Genomic DNA, 27,077 nt, shown 5'->3' with positions numbered 1-27,077 from the left:
ACTCTCTGCTGCAACCTGCAATATACGCCCATAATCCACAGAGCCCATGTGCTAAAAATAAAGTCATTCCTTCATCTGTGCTCAGCTAAGCATGATCACATCAACATCTGGAACACGGTTGGTTGGCGTTTGCCAGGCAGACATCTCCGTAGTACCCCCTCCTTATGCTCAAGGCTCCAGCGGTTACAGAATTTCAAAAGACACTTCCCAAATGTGACTCTGGACACTCTCAACTCGCTCAACATCGACATCGACCTGTGGAAGATAGACAAGGCATATCGAGATGGCATCTTGTCCCATCTTGCTGTTTGTATGTAAGTGCTGATCTTAGTTAGCCGATGTAATTTCATGTTCTGCTCAACTTGTAGTCCTTTTTCGCTGTAATTACTACTTCATTCATTTTTACATTTTGACTATTATCTTTGCTTTGATCTGTTAATTATTATTTAGTTATTATTATTATTATTATTATTATTATTATTATTATTTATTATTATTTTTTTATAAATCAAAATCACTTGTATAAACAACTAATTGTAAGATTCCTCTGGCTTTCTGTGTAAGGAATCACTAGTGTATAAAATTTATGTTAATAAAGAATCTTATTATTATTAGAACACACGCAATTTACAGACACGAATACGGGTTAATGTAATCATTTACGGGTAACCCTAATATAGTAATTTGAATTACAACAGCCTAGTTTGCGCGGGTAGCACAGTGGTATCGTCACCGTCCTCCCCACACTGAGTGGAAAAGGCCAGGGTTCGAATCCCGTCGATGACGCGAGGAACTTTAATGGGCTTTTTCACTCCGTGGCTGAATTAGTTGGTCCAGGCGTAGATAGCAAGGTTTTTCCTCCCAGTCACTGGGGTTTTTTCGTCCAGCAAAACAGGCAAATCAACCTAGAACATACGCAATTGACAGACACAAATACGGGTTAATGTATTTAATTACGGGGAACCTAAAATAATAATTTGATTACAACAGCCAACACTGAAGTATTTTACACTTTAAAAAGGAAAGTGCATGTTTGGGCGTTTTTTTGGCCTATTTTATAACTGGTGCCGTCAGAATTTCCTTCACTGTTATTTGACAGCCCAGTTGCATAGTTTATTTTTGTAGCAATCAGAGAAGATTGTGATTCTTTCATATCTATAAGCTAGATTGCGTTAATTGTTATTAATTTTTTAAAATATAATTAATCGATGGCTGGTAGCAATTATTGAATCGTCTTGAATAAGAAGAACTTTATTTCAGTCATGTATAATCAAAAACTGATTTTTAGTTAAATATAACGCATTCAAGTGAGGAATTTTGTTACCTTGTAACAGAACTTTGCCTTTACTATGGTATTGTCTCAACATCTTATTTGTTATTCGTGATTGAAACAGATTGTTGAAAATCAAATCCGCCCCTTCTTGAAATTCTACCATGATTTTTATATCTTAAAACTATTTTTGGTAATCTTTAGTCGAAATGTGACTAAACTTATTTCTTGGTCTACCCCCCGTTGGGAAAACTAAAGTGAAATTTTTAGGTGTATGCGTGTGCAAGTGAATCACAGTTGTACACGTTTCTTCATGAAACTTATTTAATTAAAGGAAAGCTTTCTTCATCGTTTGTGAACTGATACAGGTTTTTGTAACAGTGAATGATAGCAATCGCAGGTTCAGTCACATATCGAAAGGATTACCCCATTTTTTATTTCCGGTTTTCAGTTATTAATAAGAATTTATTTTTTAATTACCAATCATGTAGTCACAGATTTTAAGATAATTAGTTTCATTGAAGTGGGGGGTGGGTTAAATATTTACTCTAAAAACAAAAACGTATTTGCCATTGGCCGAGATGGGCAAGTTATTTTTTTTTTAAACGAAGCAAAGTTAGCTGGGTGATAAAAGTAACAGCTTACTTAAAATTTACTTTAAGAATAAGTATCTCATTAAGTTATTTCCTGCTAAATAATCATGTTAGTTTTTTTTTTTTCCCCTTTAAATCTTCCAGCATTTTGTTTTCTTTTTTTTTTTTCCTTTTTTTTTTTTTAACAATATGAAATATGAAATGTTTATTCTACTGTTTTTTTATTGTAATTAATATATCATAACTGTCTAAAATATGATTATGAAATTTCAATAACAGCTGCATTTTAAAAATTTCAGCAGATAACTTTCCTCCTCTGTCTTGAAGTAATGTCCCAGCAACACTAAACATCCTTTCTACGTTAATATTAATAAAGGCACATGCAAGAAAGAAAGCTTATTTAGCCTCAGCCAAAAAAAAAAAAAAAAAACCCCTTCTCATTTTATTCATCCATTCGCAGGCGCCTCCGTGGCCAGGTGGGAAGGAGCAGCAGTGCATAACACACGCTTCTTGATTAGACCGTGGTTCGAGCCTCTGACCACCAAATACGGAGGATGTGGAAAGGTCAGGGAATAACCACCACATATCCCTGGAGCAATATGGCCTTAGTTGCTAATGCTCCTAAAAACCAAACAACAACAACCATTGCCTTATACAAAGGGATAATCACCTCCTTGTCTCTGTTAGCAAAATTCCTATATATCATTGAAAAAACTCCATGACCTGCTCTGGCCGGCCATCTGCACTGCTCAGAGAACTTCCTATCTGACTGCACAATTACTCCCAGGTCTTTTTCATTCTCCACCTCCCTGAGTGTAGTACCACACAGTTCATACATTTTGCTTGGCTTACTGCTACCCATATGCAGTACTTTGCATATGTCATCTTCTAATGTGTCCTTCAGTGATGATTTATTTTCTGCACAGTTCAGCCTGAATTTGAACACAGTTTGTCACAATGGGATGCTCTTTTTATTGAATCAGCTTGAAAATCTAAATAGAAAGAAATATTTGATACTTTCCCTTTAGTGAGCATTTTAATAGTATAATGTTAGCAGGCATGATGGTGAACTTTTTCCACCATTGTTTTGCTTTGAATAAAGGCTTGAAATAATTCAGAATTGTTTTTTTTTTTTTTTGAGACTGCCTTTATTTTCACTGTTATGACTGTGAAAATCCATTTTTTTTATACTGAAAACATGTTTTTTTAATTAATTTTTAAAATGAAATATCTGCACTGCCCCTCTTCTGATGACTTCACATATGTTTTCATAACATTTTTTAATGTCTGCATTTGGGTGTTAACTTCTTGACAGTGAATGAAAAATGTCTAAGAAACAAATCAAAGAGGAGTCTTGCACTTGTAACTTGAGAGGTAAACAGTCTCTAATGATAGCGAGCCTTTCCATTCGCTTCCTTCAGCTCAAAGATTATGCTATTTCTCAGCTTTTATTGGTTGCTACAGACTGCCAATTTTAAATCCTTGCTCTAAAGTGCCTGATAATTATATGCAATAATTGACTTCACGAAGCTTAACAAAAACCGCTACTTTTATTATTTTTTGTGGCCAAACTTCTACTGTAATAGAGTAATTAATGATACTAATCAAAAGTCAAACCAATAATGATTGCAAACTAAAATTCACCTTGATGTTACTTTAATACATACATTTTTTTTTTCAGATTTAAAGTTGCTTGGATATGAATGCCGAGGAAATTTCCCAAGGCAGGGGGGGGGAGATTTTTAGTTGAAAATCATGGTACCAAATGTACTAGGTATATAAGTTACTTATAGAAAATAATTTAATATAACCATATTTCTTATATTATCATATAATAATATCATATTTCTTATTATAATTTTTTTTTTCCTGTTTTTATCTATGGTTTAATGATTGCCCCGAATAAGCCAATAGTTTTATTAACATTTTAATTATTAATCAAGCATTGTGATTGGTGAATGCTTTAATAGATGAGTCACAGACTCAACCTGTACATCTAGCTTAACTCTCCACTGATGCACGCTAATAAATCAATACTATGCTAACAGCATTAGTAATAATAAATCACTTTTATTAAAATTTTTTTTTTTTGTTTTAAATATATGATTTTTTTTTTTTTTTTCCAACTTCCGCAATGCTGCTCTGGTGAATTCTGCCTGAAAAAAGGCCCTGGTTACACCTATTGCTTCAGCATTCTAAGATTGATTTGTTGGGCATCTGGTTATATAATAACTTTACGATATATTATGGCAACACTGCCACTTCTGTCATGTCTACTTGCAAATACAGTAATGGAATTAAGCTGTGTTGTGGCTATCCATGTTTCCACCATACACAATCATATTTGACATGTAAGAGGAGAGCAAATAGGGAACATAACTTGTTCGTGAGATGGGGGAACCCCTGGTGCCATTAGACCCTAAACACACTATACACTATGCTTTTAGCATTTTGGAATTTTGGAGTAAGTACTCATGTTTTTATCAGAGATTTCATTTTTTTTTTATCCCCCCTGAAAGAAATGAGAATATTTCATATAATATACAGAATGCAGTGAATTGAAAAAGAAGTGCTGATTTCACTGTTCAAACACTGCTGCAAATCTAATTCTCTATTTCGAAAATGATTTAATTTATTACTAACGCCGATGAAAATTCTGGGAATGGTTGAACTCTTGCCTCACTGGCACATGTGATTTTCACACAGATGCACCTACATTAATTTTGTTGGGGGTGTTTAAATTTTAATCCTATATGTAATTTACTGGAAGTTTTGTAACTTTTTGGGACCACACCAATGACAATGCATTTACTCTATTTATTTATAGAAAGGATTTCAATATTACATTAAAAATAAAAAAATAAAATTCTGGGTAGAGTTTACATAACTGATGAAATATATTATTGTCAAAATGATCACTACCATGTAAGTCAGAGGAGTTTACAACTAATTGTTTTGACAATAATAAATCAATACCATATTTTATCAGCTATATATACTAATTGTGATCAACTCATTTATGGACTTTTTATTATATGTGTATACACACATATAATAAAAAAATTTGCAACCATGTCCAAAAAGGGTAATGTGGTCAAGTTTTTAGCATGGGAGTACAGTAGCAAGTCCATAAATGAGTTGATCACAATGAGTATATATATATATATTATTAATAAAAATTATAAGGATAGTCTGTATTCAGATAAAATCTTTTTTTTTTAAAGTTTAGTAATATTTACCCGGACTTCACTACAGATAGATCCATTACAACCAATCTTTTAACTTTAAAATGTGTTGTGAGGTACACCATGTACTGAAACAATTTGGATGTGACATACTTAGATCTCTCAAAAGTCTTTCACCCATTACCTCACAATCAACTGATCATTACATGTTTGCTACCTCTGATGCATATACTAAGTATCAAGCGGCACTAGAAGTAATGTACTGCTATATATAAAAGTGCTCGGAGAAGTTTAATTACATTTATCCAATGGATATAAACGGTTTAACTGTTGGTGTTCTTGCTCAGGTTTCTGACAAACTGAATAGGTATTTTTGCATCCAAATTCATGTATGAGGAATTTCTTAGGGATGTGAGAAGAGTGTTCAGTTTTAATGGGAAGCTAAATTATTTTGTTAATAACTAAGAGGAAAGTGGAAGAGAAATTGTTGAAGCTCAATGTAAACAAGTTTGCAGGGCATGATATATCAAGTGTGTGATTAATAGATATGAAATTAAATATAGTTATTGCCTTATCAGTTAATTACTAAGATTATTGATGGTATATCAAGCTTAATGTCCACGTTTGATACAAAGGTTGGCAGGGTTGTTAAGGACACTACTGACACTATGCTGCTGCAACAGGATCTGGAAAGGTTGAGCAGATGGGCTGAGAGGTGGTAAATGAAGTTTAACATTGACAAATGTACTCCCAACCCCAGCAGCAACCCCAGAGCAATGTATCAACTCTGTGGTACAACACTGACAGTGGTAGAGAACGAAAAGGACCTGGGGGTAATTGTGCAGGCAGATATGAAGTTCTCTGAGCAGTGCAGATGGGCTGCAAGAGTAGCTCATGATGTCTTGTCAATGGTATACAGGAATTTTTCTAGCAGGGAGAAGGAGGTGATTATTCTCTTGTATAAGGCAATGGTCAGGTCACACCTTGAGTACTGTATACAGGTCTGGAGGCCTCATCTCAAGAAGGATGTAGAGCTGCTGGAACGAGTACAGAGAAGGGCAACAAGATTAGTGAATGAAACAGGGTTACTCTTATGAAGAAAGGCTTAAGTTTTGCAAATCACAGTATCTGGAGACTAGGCACCGGCAAGGTGATCTGATAGAGGAGTAAAAGCCTTGAATGGTTTGAGCATGCTCAATGCTGATGGGATACTTCCTGTTGCTCAGAATAATCACCTGAGAGGGCATAAATTCAAATTGAGGAAAGACAGATGTAGGATAGATGTGCGGAAATTTGCCTTTAGCCAGTCGGATAGCCTAAATAAATTTAAGGCTCAGCTGGACAGGTATTTTGAACAAACGGAGAGGTGAAGTGAAAGTTTTTTTTTTTTTTTTTTTTGGCTGATGCTGCATAAGCTTGCTTTCTTGCATCATATGCCTCTACTAATGCTAATGATAACTTTATAGAACCCGTAATAAAACTAGTTTTACATTTTTCAAAGTCAGCCGTTTGGTTTCATTACAACTGTATAATATTTATTACTCTTCTCCCATATACTTTTTTTTTTAAGTCTCTTTTCTCTCTGTATATATCTTCGCAAGTGACATGCACAGACTGTTTAAAGTTAACAATACTACATTAAAACTTCATTTAATCGATGAATTTTTTTTTTAAATGCAAATTGTTTGCAAAAAAAGAAATAAAAATTGCTGGATTTATAATGGTGTAATGTCAAGCCATTTCAAATTTTAATGAAATTGGAATGGCTTGGTAAATATTCTTGAAAGACCCAAATATGAAATTTCATGAAAATCTGTCCACCGATAGTTGGGTAAGTAATGGAGAATGAAAGACTGGGGGTAATTGTGCAGTCAGATATGAAGTTCTCTGAGCAGTGCAGATAGGCTGCTCATACAGCTCATGGAGTTTTGTGAGTGATATACAGGAATTTTGTGTCTATATCTTGATCACTGCATACAGTCTGGGGGCTTCATTATTTTTATATTATACACTGTGCTGCCACTTTATTAGGTACACCTACCTAGTAGTGTGTTGAGCTTCCTTTAGCTTTCAAAACAGCCTGAATTCGTGTAGGCATTGATTGAACAAGATGCTGAAAACGTTGTGCAGGAATGGAGTACCATGCAGACATGAGTGTGTCATGCAGTTCCTTGAGATTCGATGGAGGGGTAGGTGTGCAGCAAACAGCCTTTTCTAGTTCATCCCAAAGATGTTCAATAGGATTGAGATCCAGGGACTGAGCGGGCCATTGCAGCAAAGAAAAGCCATTGTCATGTTCCTGGAACCATTCATAGTGATTCGGGCTTTGTGCACCGGCGCATTATCCTGCTGGAAGTAACCATCTGACTGAGGATAAACTGTCAACATGAACGGATGCACTTTGTCAGCAACGATGTTTAGGTACGATGTGGCATTCAGACATGAATCTATGGTATCAATGGACCCAACGTGTGCCAAGAAAACATTCCTCACACCATAACACTGCCCCACCACCTTGCACAGTAGTCGTCAGACATGACGGGTCCATGGATTCATGTTGTTTTTGCCAAATTCTGAGCCGTCCATTAACATGATGCACCAGGAACTTTGACTTGTCAGACCAAGCAACTGTTTTCCAATCCTTGATAATCCAGTGCTGGTGTTGCTGTGCCCACAGGAGGTGGGCACAGCAACACTCTCTTGTGCTCTCTTGTTCTTCATTGATAACAAAGGTATGCAATGTGGCTGTCGGCTGTTGTAGCCCATTCGCAACAAAGTGCGACTAGTGGTCCGTTGTGATATTTTGTTCTGTGCACCAAGGTTGTATTCTGACGTGATGTGCGACATTGTGGCCCACCTGTTTGCTTGCACAATTCTAGCCATCCTCCTCTGACCTTTCTCATCAACAAGCAATTTTCTTCCACAGGAGTGTACTGTCGAGAGGATGTTTTCTGTTCGTTGCACCATTCTCGATACACCCTTGAAACTGTGGTGTGGGAAAAGTTCAGGAGAACTGCCGTTTCAGAGATGCTTTGTCCAGCACGTCTTGCACCTACTACCATGCCACATTCGAAGTCCGTTAGATCACTCCTTTTTCCCCATTCTTGCTACGGTTTCTATGCTTAACTGATACTAGAAAGGTTGTTCTGTTGCATTTATATCCACAACTGTGGTCATGTGACTTGCAACACTGTGGGACAAATCATTTGTGTGCACAGCAGGGGTGCCTAATATGGCAGAACAATGTATTATTAATTATATATGGTTATAATTATTATATTATATTATTGAACTGGTCAGTGCCTTTGCACCATGTTTTGTTCATAATGAAATGTCCAAGTTGATAATTGGATGGTTCACTACGAATTTGGTGCAAAGGCACTGACCCATTCAGTAGTCCCATGCTTCATGCAGAATAATCATATTATATTGTGTTGTGTTGATTCTCTATCTTCATCTTACAGAGATTTAGATTTTGTGGAGATTTAGATTGTCCTGATTGGGTCCTTGCAGAGATAACAACATTAGCAAGAATTGTAAGTATAAAATAATGACAATAAGCATACATTTTGGATTGTAAAGTTTTTATTTCTTTTGCCAAAGTTAATATAAAAGCACAGCTAATTTTTTATTTTTTTCTAATGAATGTGTTGGCCCGATGCATTTGCACACAAGAACTGTCACTCTTTATTTCGCTTTAAACCACTTGCACTTTTTCCTTTGCAACCTGCCAATTTTTTTTTGTGGCAAACATTTCCTGTAGAGACCAGTTTTGCCAGCATTGTATATTTGCTTAGCTGTAAGATTATTGTTATTAACAAACTTGTCAAATGCCACACTGTATTCTTTAGCTGCCTCTGTGTCAGCAGATTGTTTTTCTCCTGCAATGTCTAATTTTCTGATTCCATGTTTTATCTTAAATTTAGTTAACCATCCATCAGTAAAAGTAATTGTTGTATCATTGTCCATTTTTTCTTTAAAATCTTTTGCTTTGGCAATAATCATTGACCCTGATATAGCCATACCTTCTGATCGTTTTAATAAAAACCACTCATGCAGCACTTTAAGTTTTCTAATTTTGGCTTCAGCTATCTTATTGTTTGGTTCTGAACATGCAGTAAATTCTAAATGTTTATGCTTTGAATATGTAATATCATACAATGTTGATGATCCAATGATATATTCTGCTATTAATACATTCCTACTTACACCCAGTTCTATTTTCTTTATTATATCAAGTTTGTCACAAGCTTTAATGTTCTTCTTTTCTTCCATGTATGAGGTTTATTAACTGTAGGAGCCATAGTAAGGTATTTTTAATTTAAAATAAATGTAAAACAGCAGTATAATCTGTGATATTAGTACAGAATTCACTTTCAAAATGGTAAAGTGAAACAAATACAGTAATCATGTGACTTGCCATTTTTTTTTTTTTTCAGCACTGCAAAAAAATCTGCACTGTATCTATACATCTGATCTGAATGTGCCGTTAGCTCATATGTTCCGTTATCTGGGGTGCCGTTATTTCAATAGTTTACTGTACCGCTGAATTTCTTCAATTGCAAAGAAATTTGGATACAGGTCTGGAAGCCCCGTTTTAGGAAAGATGTGGATCTCTTGGAATGGTTGCAGAGAAGAGCAGTGAGATTAGTGCAGGGAAGAAAAGAGTACTCTTATTACTAAGAACAACTTTTGCCCTGCAAATTGCAGCATCTGAAAACTAGACACTTGCAAGGAAATATGATTGAGGTATTTAAGGCTTTAAATTTTGATTAGGTAAGCTAAATGTTGAAATCATCCTTACTTTTGCTAAGGCAACACATTTAAGGGAACATAAATTTAAACTAAGCAAGGATGGTTGCAGAATAGATATGTGAATATTTGCTTTCTTGAGATTCGTGGATTGTTGGAATAAACTTATATCTGATGTTGTGGAAGTGAGTAATTTTTATGAATATAAGGAAGAATTTGACAGAGCACACTGGCCAATAAAAGCAGAAATGGTGTATAATTCAGTTGTACTGGCTGTTTCAAGGATCACTCCTTTATTTCTAGCAAGTTTAGAGCTTTTACTCTGTCTTGAAGTCCTTCAGAACTTTGACATCTTGATTGGTTTTAAGGTCACTGTTGTCTGAGGCTCTCAAAATAATTACATTTTGTTTCCCTAGGAGGGGATCTATGAACATCTGTCCGTATTTGATCGCCAGGAGAGTCAAACACTCCTCTTTGCACAACCTAAGCAAAGGTACTGGTCGAATCAGTCTCTGTCTGATGACAGCTTGATACTGTCTTTGTGTCAAGGGGAATGAATGCAGTAGTAGTCAGAGAACTGACAACTTTCTCTAAGAAATTAGCTCGGACATGAGGTTCCTCATTGCTGGCTCTAACCCTTTCATTGTCAATGAGGAGTGCCATGGTAATGGTCTCCAAATTAGATTATCTATGGAGTAAAAAAATTCTAGCAGCCTTATTAAGTCTATTGACTTCACTGGTGAGAAACTTCACCACTTTGATTTTAAGCTTCCAGATTAAAGATTCAATAATGGTTAATGTTGCTTGTGAGTTTATTCTCTGGTTGATTTACCATATGTGGCCTTACAAGGCCTTGGATCCATGTCCAAAGACTCCATTGCAGGAAAGTCACAATTATTTAGAGTATTTTCTTTAGTATTAACATGAATTCTGTAAATAAACATATAAAAAAAGGTTAGAAAACAGTTAAAAAATTCTGTGCAATTCTTCTTCTTCTTTACAATGCAAAATTTTTGCATTGTAAAGAAGACTGCTACACAAGTCAGAATTACCAAGGGAGTATTCAGTTTCACCTTCAATTCTGGAAACTATGACCTAAAGTAAAGCAATGAACAGGGGGACAAAGACGACACTTAAACTTTAACTGCTTTTTAGGTAGTTAGCAGTTAAACTAACACAGAATCTAAAAGCAAATACATATTAATGCATATACATAATGCACATAATAATACTAGTAACAAGACTACATATAACTACTAAAAGCAACACATTGTAAATAAATTTGATGTATTTGAAGTACTGATTAATTCATCAAATGCAAACATTATAAGGATAGTGGAGACATCTAGTTCCTTTGTGACCACATCATAGTATCCAGTCAAATTGGTCAGACAACACTTCCCCTTAATGAACTCATATTGTGTCTGAACTGTAACTGCAGTCTTGTCTAGATGCTTCTTTAACCAGTGACTATTTTCTTCGGAACAGAAGTTAAACTAACAGGTCTGTAATTATTCATGTTCCCTCTTTGTGAATTGGAGATACATTTGCACATCTCCAGTCCATGGGGACTTCTGATTCCAGAAATGCTCTCATAATTATCACTAAGGATTTGCTTACTTCCTTTGCTGCTTCCCTTAATATAACTGGATAGATCCTATTCACCCCAGGCACCTTTCTTATGTTTAACTTCAATAATTTCTCCTCCACTTTACTCTGAGTTATTACAAAATCATTTAACTCCCTACTCCCCTGTGAATGTAGATTCTGGTGATCATAGATCACCAGAATCTACATTCACATATGATCATAAGATCATATGTGAATGTAGATGCAAAGTACTCATACAGTTTGTCAGCTACTTGAGATGGATCATCAACAGTTGAACCATTGACATCAAGCAGACCAATCTGATTAAACCCCTTCCTTCTAAAGTTTACATAAGTAAAAAGGTCTTTGCATCCTTTGCCAAAGATTTCTCATAATCTACCTTTGCTTGCCTTACTTCCTTTGTGACTTGGTTACAGACTAGCTTATATCTACCATAGGCTTCTGTGTTGCCTGATAATTTATATGCATCTCATGCATTTTTCTTCTCTGCAACGAGTCTCGTTTGTTCATTGACATTCATTTAGGCCTAAACCTTAAACAGTATTTCTTAGTCTAGTAGCTTCCAAGATTAATCCATTGAATGCTTCCCATTTAGAATTTTCTGTTAGCAAAATGATCAGTTGGCCCCAATTAGTAGCGTACCTAGGGGGGCAGAGGGAGTATTTGCTTCCCCTGCAACATTTTTGCATTAAATGGCACCTAGGGAAGGGTGTGCAATTTCTTGACAGGAAAATAGACCATATTATGAACAGACAGTAACAGCGCCTATTTTGTCGCCTTTGCTCCCCCTCAAGGAAGAGCCTGTGTACCACAATGGTCCCACTGCATAGCAATTAAAAACTGTCTGAAACCATTGTACAGCTCCCTCCCCCCAAACTTGGCTAAATAGAATTATTTAGCCAATTTTTTTTATCTCATGTACAGGAAAAGTTTACAAAAGTGTAAAAAATTACAGAAATTTCATTTCAAAATTATAAAATTACAAAAAGAGAGAGGAGACAGGCATAACGTCAGCAAGTTTTACCTTTTGAGCATTGTTGCCAGAATTAACTCTCCAGCTGATAAGCACGCCGCTGCGGAAGTTGAGGGCTGTGGAGATTTAGAAGGGTTTTCCCAATACATCACAGAATTTCTCTGCATCTGCAGAATCAGCACTGGCACTTCACCGCATGCGTTAATGGTTGCAGCACGATGCTTGAACCTATTAAACCACCCGTTGCTTGCTGCACACTTGGCTTGGGGTTTGCCATACTTATCCTTAATATCTTCATAAACACTTCTTGCTTTTGCTTGAATGGCCATTGGACTCAGGGGCATTTGTTTGTGAATCTGATCTTCCATCCATATTAATAGCTTTTCCATCTTCGATATAGCATCTGAACTCTGTTTTGTGATCACTGTTGATCTTAAATGTGTTGATCCTTTAACATGTTCTTTTATACGTGCACTGTCCCTTAAAATAGTATTCACTGTTGAAACAGCGAGACCTAATTCCATGCAATAGATGACAAACTTTGCCTTGTTTCATACTTCTTAATTAATTATCTTCATTTCTAAATCAATTTTGTTTCGTTTCCTAGCACTTCCAGCACTTCCATTTTCCATTGGTTCCTTTCCCTTCACCATTGTATTAAGTAAATAGGAACAAAGAGAAGATTTTGAAAATTTATTTGTTTTTTATATGATTGAAAATTTCAGTGAAGGGGAACTCATTTCACCATAATATTATAACGTAACCCACAATTCCAGTTATCGGTATTATCGCAAATGCAATAAGATTGAGTTTACTACCTGTTTATAATAGATTGCACTAAAAGAAAAGCCCAATAAACCGGAAAGTGAAAATTGTTTTTATTGTTTTATGGTAGTGACCTCCAGAAATGTGTTTTAGAAAAATATCACAAAGGCGTTCAAAATTGATTCTTATAACGGAACATATGATAATAAAAGTGTAGTGTAATTTTCATTATAAAAATGATCTTTTAGCTTAGTTATATAGCGAAATTTCAACTTCCGAGGTCTTGGAATGAATTACCAAAAAAAACAATGTGTTATTGGGTTCACATTATAATATTTTCATGATACCTGTATTTATTCCTACAGGATGCAAAATACGCTTCCATGATTTTTTTAAGTTTGCACCGGCCGGCAAAAACTTACGTAAAGTCGAATTTCTGTAAGTCGAGTATTACGTAAGCTGGGGAATGTCTATAGTCTCCTTTGCGAAAGCAAAAACCCTTCCCTTTAACCTTGTTGGTAGTTACATCTTTAAGTAAATCCCACATCAGTTTACTGTGATCACTACCACCTACTGGTTCCTTTTTCTGCAGATGTATGAATAATCACTACTGATAATCAGATTAAGAGTATTACTTCCTCTGCTTGTGTGGTGCCGCTGTAGCCAGGTGGGCAGGAGCAGCAGTGCGTAGCACATGTTTCTTGATTAGACCAGGGTTTGAGCCCGTGACCACCGAATACAGAGGATGCGGAAAGGTCAGAGAATGACCACCGCATATCTGCGGAGCAATATGGCCTTAGTTGCTAATGCTCCTAAAAACCAAATAACATCCTCTGCTTGCCTCTCGAAATGCTGGTGTAGAAAACAATATCCAATATATCCACAAAAGCCTTGCTAGTGTGTGAGTGCAAGTTCCAGTTAATATCTGAGAAGTTGAAATCTCCCATTATAAGACATTCTGATTTACTAGCCCACTCTATTTTTCTGTACAGAGAAATGGAGTTTGAATTGGATATACATACCCATGGCTGTAGTTCCATAATCCAAGGATACTCTCATAATAATGTCTAAGTGGTTGCTTACTTCATTGTGTCTCCCTTTATACAACTAGATAGAACCCATCCACCCCAGGTGCCTTTATTATGTTTAACATCAACAACTTCTCTTCCTCTTTCTCTCAGATATTACAAAATTGTTTGGTTCCCTGTTACAATTTGATAAACCTCTGGTATCCTTTTCCCTAAAGAATTACTCATGTGTGAATGTTGATGCAGAATACTTATGTAGTTTGTCAGCAATCTGAGTAGGATTATCAACATCGTGTACCAGTATGATCCAACCTCCTTCTTTCTGCTGTTAATATGAGTAATGAAGTCTTTGCTGCTTCTGTTTGCATTTTTTCAGAGACTTCTTGTAATCTTCCGTAGCTTGCCTAAACTACTTTGTGACTTGATTACAAACTAGTTTATATCTACCATAGGCTTCTGTATCACCTGATATTTTATATGCACCCTGTGTATTTTTATGCTCTGCTACATACAAGTCTCATCATTTCATATGACAGCTACTTAGGTCTGAACCTCGGAGTGTTTCTTAGTTGGTTTAAAAAGCCTAATAGCTTCTATGATTACTTACCTGAATGCTTCATATTTAGGTATTGCTGTTGGTAATGTTATCAGTTTGTCCTGCTGCATAGAATTTAAAAACTGAGAGACCACTGTTATCACCCTTATGAAAGCAGAAGCCTTTCCTTTACCCTTGACTGTAGCTATGTATTTAAGGAAATCTCACATCAGTACATTGTGCTCATTACCACCCAGTGGAAGTGGGGTTATCACAGTCTCTTAACTGCAGATTCTTAATGAATGAATGAACTGCTGATAACCAGATCAAATAGTATTGCTTCCCCTTGTTGCTTCTCTGATATGCTGCTGTAGAAAACAGTTATCCAGTAAATCCACAAAGGTCTTGCTAGTGACCAACCCACGGGTTCCAGTCAATATACCAACATTTAAAATCTGCATTATAATACATCCTACTTTACTAACCCACTCTATTTCTCTGTATAGCTGTTTGTTATACTCATCACAGTCATTCTACTTATAACACACTCCTGCTCTCATTTTAATTTTCCCAGTGCTTATGTCAAACTGACTCAACAGTGCATTTTCCACCTTTTCAATTGGATGTGCTGTATTTAGATTTAAGATGCTTAGAGCATAACCCTGTCCTGTCCTTTCTGTCTTTTTTCTAATGCCCCCACAACTAAGAGGCCACATGAACAAAATACCAACATAACCCCATGCAGTATGATGCAAACTATGCAATTACACACTATCTGACCCACAGAGTTTGATCATCATAAAATTACATTATGTAGTTGGAGGAAAATTCCTAAGTGCAAGACATTGAACGCTATCCATTCTGTACACATGATACTCTTGTATTCAAGTTCTGCATCCCTTATCTCTTAGTGACACTAGGTATTCAATATCCCTGCAATGGCTGTTTGATGACTTAATCAGTACTTCAAATTCATCAGATTTATTTACTGCACTCCCAGCATTAGCATACATGCAAGTATACATGCACCCATTCTTACTCTTAGTTGCTTTAAGACAGCCCATGTATTTACTTGTTTAATAATGATCCACAGCAGTGTTTGAAATCTCTGACACCTTATTTTCCAGCCTGCTGCATGTTGCAATAGAAGCAGTACAAGAATCACTTTCACCTCTTCCTACTGCTTTATATAATCTATTAGACTGTGTACCTCCACCCCTATGCTAGCAGTTTTCAGAGACTTCAGAGTCACCTAACACTGCCTCAATAGCATCAGGAAATATTTTTGTGCCATTTCTATTTAAGTGTATTCTATCTCTGTACTCTATTATTGTAAAAATATGTTTAACAAGCACAGGTCACACTGAGAAAAATTGTACAATGTGAGCCTTGCACAGTCTCTCTAGGCTCAAATTGATAAATAAGGTTATCGACATTTACTCCCTCTTATGTCTGTGCAGAATTGTAGAACCATTCAAATTTAATTCTATCCCACGACTTCCCAACATTTTCCTGTTAAGTAAGTCCTCATATATCCTATTCTTAATATGATTAGTGCCAACAGTACAACATTCTCACCTTTTGTGACCTTAAAGGATAATATCTGCTCTACAATATCATCATCTACCTTTGTCCCTTGCAGATATACAGAGTGTTATTTATCAATTTGAGCCAAGAGAGACTGTGCAAAGCTCACACTGTACAATTTTTCTCAGTGTAACTTGTTAAAGGTTTAGGCCTAAATGGGTGTCATATGAACTAATGAGCCTTGTGACAGTAAAGAAATATGCATGGGATGCATATAAATTATCAGGCAACACAGAAACCTATGGTAGATATAAGCTAGTCTATAATCAAGTCACAAAGGAGTTTAGGCAAGAAGAGCAGATTATGAGAAATCTTTGGCAAAGGATGCAAAGAAAAACAGCAAAGAGTTCTTTACCTATGTAAACTCTAGAAGGAAGGGGATGAATCAGATTGGTCCACTGGACATCGATGGTTCAACTGTTGATGATCCTGCTCAGGTGGCTAACAAACTAAATGAGTATTTTGCATCTACATTCACACATGAGGAGTTATTCAGTGAGGAGAATACCAGAGGTGAACTAAACTCTGGCAGTGAGCTAGATGATTTTCTAATAACTGAGAGGAAAGTGGAGGAGAAATTGTTGAAGATAAACATTAGAAAGGCACCTGGGGTGGATGGGATCTATCCAATTATATTAAAGGAGGCAGCAAAGGAAATAAGCAACCCCTTAGCCATAGTTATGAGAGCTTCCTTGGACTCAGGGGAGGTATCCATGGACTGGAGATGTACAAATTTGACCACAATTCACAAAGGAGGATCAAAGGACGATACTATTAATTATAAACCTGTTAGTTTAACTTCTGTTGCAGAGAAATTAATGGAGGCACTGGTTAAAGAAGCACTGCAGGATCATCTAGACAAGACTTCAGTTATAGCTCGGACTCATCGTGGATTAGAAGGGGAAGTCTTAGTCTGACCAATTTGATTTGATACCAAGATGTGGTTACAAAGCAACTAGATGCAGGGAATAACTTTGATATCATATATTTGGATCTTAGAAAGGCTTTTGATACTGTTGCATATGGAAGACTGCTGCACAAATTGGAGCAGTGTGACATTGGAGGCAAATTGCTGCTATGGATAAAGGGATGGTTGAGTGGGAGAAGAAAGAGAGTGGTAATCAATGGACACTGCTCTTTGTGGACTAATGTTGTTATTGTAGTCCCCCAGGTTTCAGTGTTGGGTCCATTGTTGTTTTCTGTATTTATAAATGATATTGATGATGGTGTATCAAGCTTAATGTCCAAGTTTGCAGACGATATGGAGGTTGGCAGAGTTGTTAATGACACTAATGACAGTATGCTACTGCAACAGGATCTAGAAAAGTTGAGCAGATGGGCTGAGAGGTGGAAAATGGAGTTTATCATTGACAAATGTAAAATACTACATATGGGAAGCAGTAACCCCATAGTAACGTATCAACTCTATGTTACTACATTGACAGTGGTAGAGAATGAAAATAACCTGGGGGTAATTGTATAGGCAGATATGAAGTTTTCTGAGCAGTGCAAACAGTCTGCAAGAGTAGCTCATGGTGTCTTGTCAAGGGTATACAGGAATTTTTCTAGCAGGGATAAGGAAGTGATTATTCCCTTGTATAAGGCGATGGTCAGGCCACACCTTGAGTACTGTATACAATTCTGGAGGCCTCATTTTAAGAAGGATGTAGAGCTGTTGGAAAGAGTACAGAGAAGGGCAACAAGATTAGTGAATGGAACAAAGAGTTGCTCTTACGAAGAAAGGCTTAAGTTTTGCTGATTACAGTGTTTGGAGACTAGGCACCTGCAAGGTAATCTAATTGAGGTGTATAAAGCCTTGAATGGTTTGAGCATGCTCAATGTTGATGGGATTCTTCCTCTTGCTCAGAATCACAGAAGAATCACCAAACAGACTTCTATCTTTTGTTGTGGAATTTGATAGCCTAAATAAATTTAAGGCTGAGCTGGACAGGTATTTGGAATGAATGGAGGGGTGAAATCAGAGCTTTTTTTTTTTTTTTTTTTTTTTTTTGGCTGATGCTGCATAAGCATTCTTTTTTGCATCATGGGCCTCTACTAAAGCTAAGAGTTCAGTCACAATATTATGACCACCCCACAATGCAGACATCACACATGCTTAGCGAATCATGCAGCGCACATGTCAAGTTCACACACACTGCAAGAATATAAGGCTTGATGTTCAGCCTCCATGAACACAGTAACAGCCTCTGTCATGGGCAAAGCGCGGGACCTGTCAGACCCGGATAAAGGCATCATCGACTAATGGGCCAGGGGTGCCTGCATTTCTGAAACAGGGGACTTTGTTGCAGTGGTGAAATTGTATGAAGACTGGATGAATGGGACAGTTTTGACTACCCAACATGCCAATTGTGGAACCCCCATGCGCCATTGATCCCAGATTTGAATGTCGGCTGAAACGGTTGGTCAGGACCAATCAGCATTCTACTGTTGCTCAACTGGCCATCCAAATGAACCGTGAGACCAAAGAAAGGTCTCAACATGACAGTGCAGTGAACCCTGTTGCGCATTGTGCTCCGGAGCAGACGCTTGGCCATTCATCAGAAACAACAGCATCGGTTTGCACAGCAGTACCGACATTGGACCCTGGCCAGGTGGCCTTTAATGTGTCACGGTTTCTGCTTCTCCGAGTGGATGGACAGTGGCGTATTAGGCATGAAACCTCTGAGAACAGACACCCGGACACAATTGTTGGCAGAAGGCAGTTTGGTGAGGGCAGCATTATGGTTTGGGGAATGTTTTCATGGCATGGCTTGGGTCCACTGATCCCTCTGTAGGGCACCCCGAATGCAAATGGTTACCTATTGATAGTCACCCCAATCAGGTACACCCGTACATGTTGACCTTGTTCCCTGAGGGCGATGGTATCTATCAGCAAGACAGTGCGCCATGCCATGTCGCCAGAATTGTCTGTTAGTGGTTTGAGGAGCACAGCAAAGTCTTCAAGCTACTCCCTTGGTCACTGAATTCCCTGGATCTTAACCCAATTGAAAACCTATGGGACCACCTCAATTGACACATCAGATGGATGGATCCTCCACCAAGAAACCGACAGGAACTCTGGGGTGCACTGCAGGCTGCATGGTCACAGATACCTGTAGCAACCTTCTGAGGATTTATTGAGTCCCTCCCATGGTGGCTTGCTGCGAAAGGCCTATACATGGATACTAAGTAGATGGTCATAATAATGTGACTGAACCCTGTACTCTAGGCCTATTCCATTTTTTGCACAATATATTTCCTGTTTTTCTGACAATCGAGTTACCACAGTGCATTCTGACTTGGGAGATTGCTGATGTGTTGTCTGATGCACAAGTGTAAGCTCTGGTGTTGAATTGGGCAGCTGAGAGCCTGATGGACCTGTCCCAGTTTAATTCACTCATAGTATCCACCCTATTCTTCAAGCTCTCATAAATGTCTATCAGAAATTGAGTTTCCTTTCGGTTGAATGCAGTATAGCCTTTACAGAATAGTTTAAGTATTGATTGTAATTTTGATTAGTTTTGAATGCAGCACATTTTTTGAAGAATATAATTCTAATTGGATATTTGTATGCTGCCAACTGTAGTAGAAGATAATGGATAATTTATTATTTTAATTAAAACTTATGAAATGGGATTAATGAGAGTCCTGTGTTAATCAATGTGCACTCAGTGCATTTTATAAAATATACTTTCTTGCTAAAATATTTAATTTGTAAAATATTTTAACTATGCACTGGTTTCTAAAACTTGATTTGTTTGCTTATTTCAGACATCAGTGAAAATGAGATTACTATGCTCTCAGGTAGTAAATGATATACTGGGGAAACCCATTGATGTAAGTATTGGAATGTGTGATCTATTGCACCATCTTATAAGTATCATTCTTTTTATTTTTCTGGATGGTTGCTTTTCACTGTGCATTTGTTTTTATACTATGCATTTTTTAAAAATCTACATTAAGACAGCATTGAACTCCCAAATTGTTTAAAAAGTACTGCTGGGGGTAGAAGTATGTGAACTAGCTATTGCTGTATTCATTTTCTGAAAATGATAATAGTCATCTACAAAAAAAAAGAAGGGAAAAAAAGTGGCATAATGTAGCAAATCACTGTGCTTCATAATAGAATTTTAAGGTTGGTGTTTTCATTAATTTTAATGTTTTGTAATGTTAATTCTGAAATTTTTTGTTTAGTGTATTTACACATTTTATTGTTATTTTAAAAAGCAGTGTGGTAGGATGTGCTAGAATTTTTAAAATTACATATTCTCTCTCTCTCTGGTTGTGGTGTGGTAGATCAATAGAATTTCATATATTGCCACCCTTTCTTCGTGTCAAGAGATGTTCTTTTTCACAAAGGAATGACCTGAAAGTCATTTGTCCTCAAATCAGACATCCTGTTTAGGAATAAAAATAAAGTTATGTTTAAGGGGAGAATGAGTTCAAACAGCAAGTAGAACCATACATCTAAATTTAATGTTTAAAGCAAACTTAGTTTTAATTTCCTGCTGCTAATGACTTCAGTTTGCTACTTACAAAATGATTAAACTGTCAAATGAGTGAAGAGTAGTTTGAAGGAAGGCGAAGTCAAGAAGGGCTTTGAGATAAAATAAAAATTGGTTTGTTTCAGTAATTTACACTTAAACTAGCAGTTATCAGTTTGTCACTAAATGGTTTAACTGTTTAGTGTAAAATCTAAGGTCGTGCCAGTAGAATTATGCATAAAGCTATTTACAGGGTTCACTGCTACCTTCAAGGCTAATGAGTCAGTGGATGGGCATCCTCATGAGAAAGAAAGAAACTAAATGGGCCATGAATACTGTTTCAAGGACAAACAACCAAATAGGTGTGAGTAGGGATGCTAGAGTACTGCCCTCTCTTTTCAACCTCCATTATTATGAGCCCTGTACTTAGAAGATAGTACAAATATCCTGTGTGAGATTGTGAGATTATTTGTCAAAGGTGTCAAGTACTTTGTGTGGTGACAGTAAGGATTTCTGTATCCTGACCTTAAACAGTAACTTCAGCCAGAAGCTGTCATAATTTACAGTAGGTTCAAATATAATTGCAAAATAGCCAACTAGAGGAAGTGTGTGCGCCAAAAACTTCAGAGAATTGGCAATATTTTTAAAATAATTTTTTGAAATAAATTATCTGCCTTTTTTTAATTGGGATAGATATGAAAATTTCCACACCCATAGAAAGATGTCAGTAGAATAAGAGAACGCAGTAAGATGTGTGAAACAGGAGTTAATTTTGCAGTACAAGCAATAAGATGTTCAGGAGAGAAAAAATGCCATCAGTACCTGAAGGTGCTTCTTCTTAGCAAGCTTGTTAAGGATTCTTCTAATCTCTTTCTGTCACAAAAAACCAAGGTTGGCATTAAATGAAGTGTTTGGTATTTGATAGGGATTTACCAAGATCGTCACTGTAGAATTTAAAGTTTGATGCAATAGAGCCATGAGGATGTAAGAGAGCAAGAAGTGTAGTTGGACAAAAGTACCAGTAGCTACAGCAAGAGACCAGAAGGCTCAACTTTGGACAAGAGGTCTCTCAACAACTTGTTTAAAGTTGTTGAGAGACCTCTTGTCTCTCAACAGGATACAAGTCACTTGCAGTTTCTTGTATTTTCTGAACAGCCCTATCGCACATTTTGTGGAAAAGCATGGTTTGGATAGGAATGAGAGTAGTTATTAGGCTCATGAGATTTAAAGATTAAAAGCAAAATTAAACGCAATCCAAGGGAAAGAGGAATAGGAATCACAGTTCATCCTACTTTGCACTGTTGTAATTTCTGATGATATGAGGCTGAAATGTCAATGGGGCAGTTACAATTTGAGGTACAGAGAAGGACAATTAACATAAAATGTGCACAATGGTAGGAAAAGATGGAGATTATTCATTGCGGTTAGACTCATATTGGTATTCCGTTAGGTAACTGGAAACATAAGAGAGATCATATGTGCAAGTATATCTTTAAACCAGGAGTCATAGAGTGAATAATTAGAATGAGAGATGAGGGTACTGCTAATTTTGATTCTGTCAAAAAGTATGATTGAGATTTAGTATATTGCTGATAGAAATAGACATAAGTAAGATTAGAACTGAGAGGCCATATATATTTGAATTGACGTAGAACATATTTGAGCAGTTCAGTTCTTTATGCAGATAAGTCTTTCTCATTACTTTGAATATTCATTGCCCATTGATGCAAATGAATGTTCATGACACTTTGAGATAAGTGAATTTAAATGATGCACTAACATAGTAAGGTGGTGTTTTGTGTTTGTACTGAAAATGTAGCAGAAAAGGATATTGTCATCGAAATCTGTTATGTGCAAGATCTAGTCATGTTATTTCAGATTGAATTTCTCATGGAAAAATGGAATTTTTTATATTATATGTTAGGCAACTGGATTTCTTTCAAAATAATTTCCTTTATATGTGTTTTATGGTTTTAAGCTGCTGCTCTGTGTTCATCATAATAATCTCCTCCACATTCTGTAATATTTTTCCTTTGACGCCCCCCCCCCCTCTAGTGTTGAAACAGAAAAAAAAAAAAAGATTAAGATCTTGGAAATAGGGAAGATGGTGTAGCTGCAGAATGTTGTGCTGCGTCAGAAACAGATGGACTATGATCTGCCTGCAGGAGCTTACATCATCATGATAGAGAAACCAACTATTCTACCACTTTTTACTTTTTTTTTTTTTTTTTTTTATGGACAGTCTCTTTCAGACATTTCAAAACAGCAAGGTAGATAGCTTGATGACAGTTATTATTTTGGTTTTAGGAGCATTAGCAACTAAGGCCATATTGCTCCGGGGATATGCGGTGGTCATTCCCTGATCTTTCCGCATCCTCCGTATTTGATGGTCACGGGCTCAAACCCTGGTCTAATCAAGAAGCGTGTGTACGCACTGCTGCTCCTGCCCACCTGGCTACGGAGGCACCTTGTTGACAGTTTAACCCTTCAGCATAAAGTCTTCATCAACTAAGGAATCACTGCCAGAGAAGTTAATCAACATGACCTTCCTGTTAGATTTCATTGACAAGCTTTTTCGGTCCTTTGGAGTTAGGGCTCCCACCACTTTGACTACTGCTACTTACCACCGCATATCCTCGGAGCAATATGGCCTTAGTTGCTAATGCTCCTAAAAACCAAATAATAACAATAACATAAATAAAGAAGTCACTGCTGTTTTTCTTTGCATCTTTTGCCAAAGATTTCTTGTAATCTGCCTTTGCTTGCTTAACTTCCTTTGTGACTTGATTATGGCTAAGAGAGAGAGAGAAGATTGTGCCAGTGGTTTGTTTATCTTCTTTGCTGCCTCCCTTAATATGATTGGATAGATCTTATTGACTCCAGATGCCTTTTTTATGTTCAGCTTCAATAATTTCCCTTCCATTTTCGTTTCAGTTATCACAAAGTCATTTAGTTCTGCATTAGAGTTTGAAAAACATCTGGCATCCCTTCTCCTAATTTTTTTTTTTAGGGGCGGAAATTCCAGAAGAATGCAAATGTAGATGCAGAATTCAATTTGTCAGCAACCTGAACAGGGTCATCAACAGTTAACCCAATGATATCAAGTGGCCCAATGATATTCAGTCCCTTCCTTCTACTGCCGAAATGACTGTTGAAATAACAGCCCCCCCAAATAACGGAACATTCAAGCTAATGGCACATTGAGATTGGATGTTTACATGACGCGCAGATGTCTTGCAGTGCCGAAAAAAGAAAATGGCAAGTCACGTGATTACTGTATTTGTTTACTTTCACCATTTTGAAATTGAATTCTGTCCTAATATCACAGATTATACTGCTATTTTACATTTATTTTAAATTAAAAACCTCTCACTAGGGCTCCTAAATTTAATAAACCTCATACAGTGAAGAAAAGAACAACAACATTAAAGCATAATGACAAACTTGATATAATGCGAACTATTGCATTAGGTCACCCGGAAAGTTCATTCATATACCCATGCGTGTTTCGTGTCTGTAAATTGTGTGTTCTCTGGTCGATTTTGCTTGTTTTGCTGGATGAAAAATTCCAGTTTCTGAGGATAAAACCTTGCTATCTATGCCTGAGACCGACTAACTCAACCACAGACTGAAAAAAACGCCCATAAAAGTTCCTCCCATCATCGACAAGATTCGAATTGAGCATTTTCCTCCTGGTGTGGTGATGATACCACTGTGCTACCCATGCAGATTAAACTAGATATAATAAAGAAAATAGAACAGTGTAATTAGGAGTGTAGTAATGGCAGAATATAACATTGGATTGTCAACGTGCTTGTTTTTTATGTGCAGTTAATGAAATTGCACTCTTAATCTCTATTTCTTATATAGCTTCATTATTTTTGCATTAAATATATTAAAAATAAAACTTTCTAGATAACAGAAAAATCAAAATAATGGCACCTTGAATCCCCAAAGGTGTCGTTATTCTGAAAGTTCACTGTATAAGCATTAAACTGTTTGCTGGAGAGTTCTCATGATCTGCCTTAGCTTGCCTAACTTCCTTTGTGACTTGATTACACTCTAATTTCTATATACCAAAAGCTTCTGTATCACTTGATAATTGTATGCATTCCATGCACTTTTCTTCTCTGCTACCTGTCTCAATAGTTCATCTGACATCCATTTAGGTTTAAGCCTTGAACTGTATTTCTTTGTTGTTATGAAAAGCATAGTAGCTTCTGTAATTACTTCCCTGAATGCTTTCCATTTTGAATTTGCTGTCAGAAACATCATCAGTTGGTCCCACTGCATTGCATTTAAAATCTCTCTGAGACCATTCTTTTTCAGAGACCAATCTGCCTTAGCTTGCCTAACTTCCTTTGTGACTTGATTACAGACTAATTTCTATATACCAAAAGCTTCTGTATCACCTGATACAGAATTAATACATAACATTTAAAATCTCTTAAAATTTAAAATAAAAATGATACATAGCATTTAAAATCTCTCCGAGACCATTCTTTTTCACCCTTAAGAAAGCAATTGCCTTTCCCTTTACCCTTGACAGTAGTTATATTTTTAATTAAATTCCAAAATTAGTACACTGATCTCTGCCACCCAGTGTGTCTTTTACCTGCAGATTGATAACCAGATCAAGAGTATTGCTTTCTCTTGTTATCTCTCTAACATGCTGCTGTAGAAAGGTGTCATTCAAGAAGTCTACAAAAGTTGCTAGTATGTGAGTGACCAAACCACAAATTCCATTCAACAACTGGAAAGGTAAAATTGTAATAGTATTTGCCACATAGTGCAAGGAAGCCACAGGCTTTTGCTGCACTGGCAAAAAAAAGAGAAAGGCAAAAAAAAAAACCTAACCAAGTAGAAGATAAGAAAATACAAATTATATGCATCCCTCCTCACACTGGTAACTGTTTGAATTCAGTTGACCTTTGAATTTATTCAAACTGTGAGCCTCAACTACCTGTGAGGCAACTTGTAACAAGCAATCAATGATTCGCTGGCTAAAAGAAAACCTCCTACAGTCAAATCTAATCTAATCTAATAAGCAAACCCTGTGGTAGCCAAGGCTACAGACAGGGAGAGCATAATAAAAAAGAAAAAAAAAATGAAAGTCAGTAGGTAGTGGCAGGAAGAGAGTTAGTGAGAGGGGGGTTAAAGTGGTAGAAATAAAGAGGGGGCAGTAGTGAATGTACCCTCCTGGTTGAAAGGAGGGACAGAAGGGGAACCCCAATTCAGGATGATCATGCTGTGAGGGTAGAAAGTGACAGTTGTCAGTGGGGTGACCCACCAGGCTAAGGGAGGAGGGTGCCACCCAGATTTGTGGCGAGAGAGAGAGAGAGAGAGAGCAACCAACCCAGGTTAGTTAGTTATTTTTGGTTTTTAGGAGCATTAGCAACTAAGGCCATATTGCTCCGGGATATGCGGTGGTCATTCTCTGACCTTTCCACATCCTCCGTATTTGGTGGTGACAGGCTCGAACCCCGGTCTAATCAAGAAGCATGTGCTATGCACTGCTGCTCCTTCCCACCTGGCTACAGAGGCGCCTACCAACCCAGGTGGTAGGAGTAAAGGATCATAGGGTAAGGGATCCCAGTGTTGGAGCACCTGTGTGGTGCTCTGTCCCACACCAGCCAGAGTTAATTCCTGCTGACCAGTGTCAGCATCCCACACCATGCTGGCTAGATAGCCATGGCATAGTGTCTGTTTGGATGGGCAGGAGGCCATATTGGTCCACATGTCCACCAGTCAATCCAGGGGGAAGGAGAATGGGGACCAAAGCAATTTTACCACTCATAAACCTCATTGTCTCTGCTCTCATTTTGATTTTATATTTTTTTTCTTACATTTAATATTCTTTTTTTTTTTTTTTTATGTTATATATATATATATGCACTGAGTGGACAGAAATCATGGGATACCTACCTAGTAACGGGTATGCCCAACTTTCGCCCGTATAAGGGCAGTCATGCAGTGAGGCATTGAGTCCACCAGTCCACGAAAGCGTTCCACAGATATTTCCATCCATGTGGGACTACAAGCAAGTTTACCACTCATAATCCTCATTCACTCTCTGCTCTTATCTTGATTTTATATTTTTTTCTTACATTTTATATTAACTGCTTTTTTTTTTTTTTTTGTTACGTTATATATATATATATATAACCATACAAATAAATTAGAATGAGAATTAAAAATAAAAAAATAATGCCAGCAGTAAGGCAAAGCAGTATGGTCATCCAGTGCAACTATGGATGACAGCACAGGTGCAGCGTTAGGGCGAATTGCTAATGC

The 27,077-nt window shown here is 37.0% G+C and overlaps 1 protein-coding gene across 3 annotated transcripts in view; it reads left to right on the top strand.

The window, feature by feature from the left end:
- Nucleotides 1-1,137: 1,137 nt before the first annotated feature.
- LOC150088293 (COMM domain-containing protein 4) overlaps nucleotides 1,138-27,077 on the top strand; it is a 104,837-nt gene continuing 78,897 nt past the window's right edge. For 2 of the 3 annotated variants that reach the window (XM_090370682.1, XM_090370680.1), the window contains exons 1-3: nucleotides 1,138-1,352; nucleotides 8,513-8,584; nucleotides 20,071-20,136. In XM_090370682.1, the coding sequence (XP_090226808.1) occupies nucleotides 1,350-1,352; nucleotides 8,513-8,584; nucleotides 20,071-20,136 (141 nt within the window). In that variant the 5' untranslated portion in view covers nucleotides 1,138-1,349. Of the gene's footprint in view, nucleotides 1,353-3,565; nucleotides 3,638-8,512; nucleotides 8,585-20,070; nucleotides 20,137-27,077 lie in introns of those variants that run through there. The other variant, XM_090370683.1, reaches the window with a different exon arrangement.

This window comes from Mastigoproctus giganteus, chromosome 3 (assembly GCF_048544385.1).
Source record: "Mastigoproctus giganteus isolate SK-2022 chromosome 3, ASM4854438v1, whole genome shotgun sequence".
NCBI classification, from domain to species: Eukaryota; Metazoa; Arthropoda; class Arachnida; order Uropygi; family Thelyphonidae; genus Mastigoproctus; species Mastigoproctus giganteus.
The sequence above is the reverse complement of the archived record's forward strand: the minus strand, read 5'-3'. Positions and strand labels throughout refer to the sequence as shown.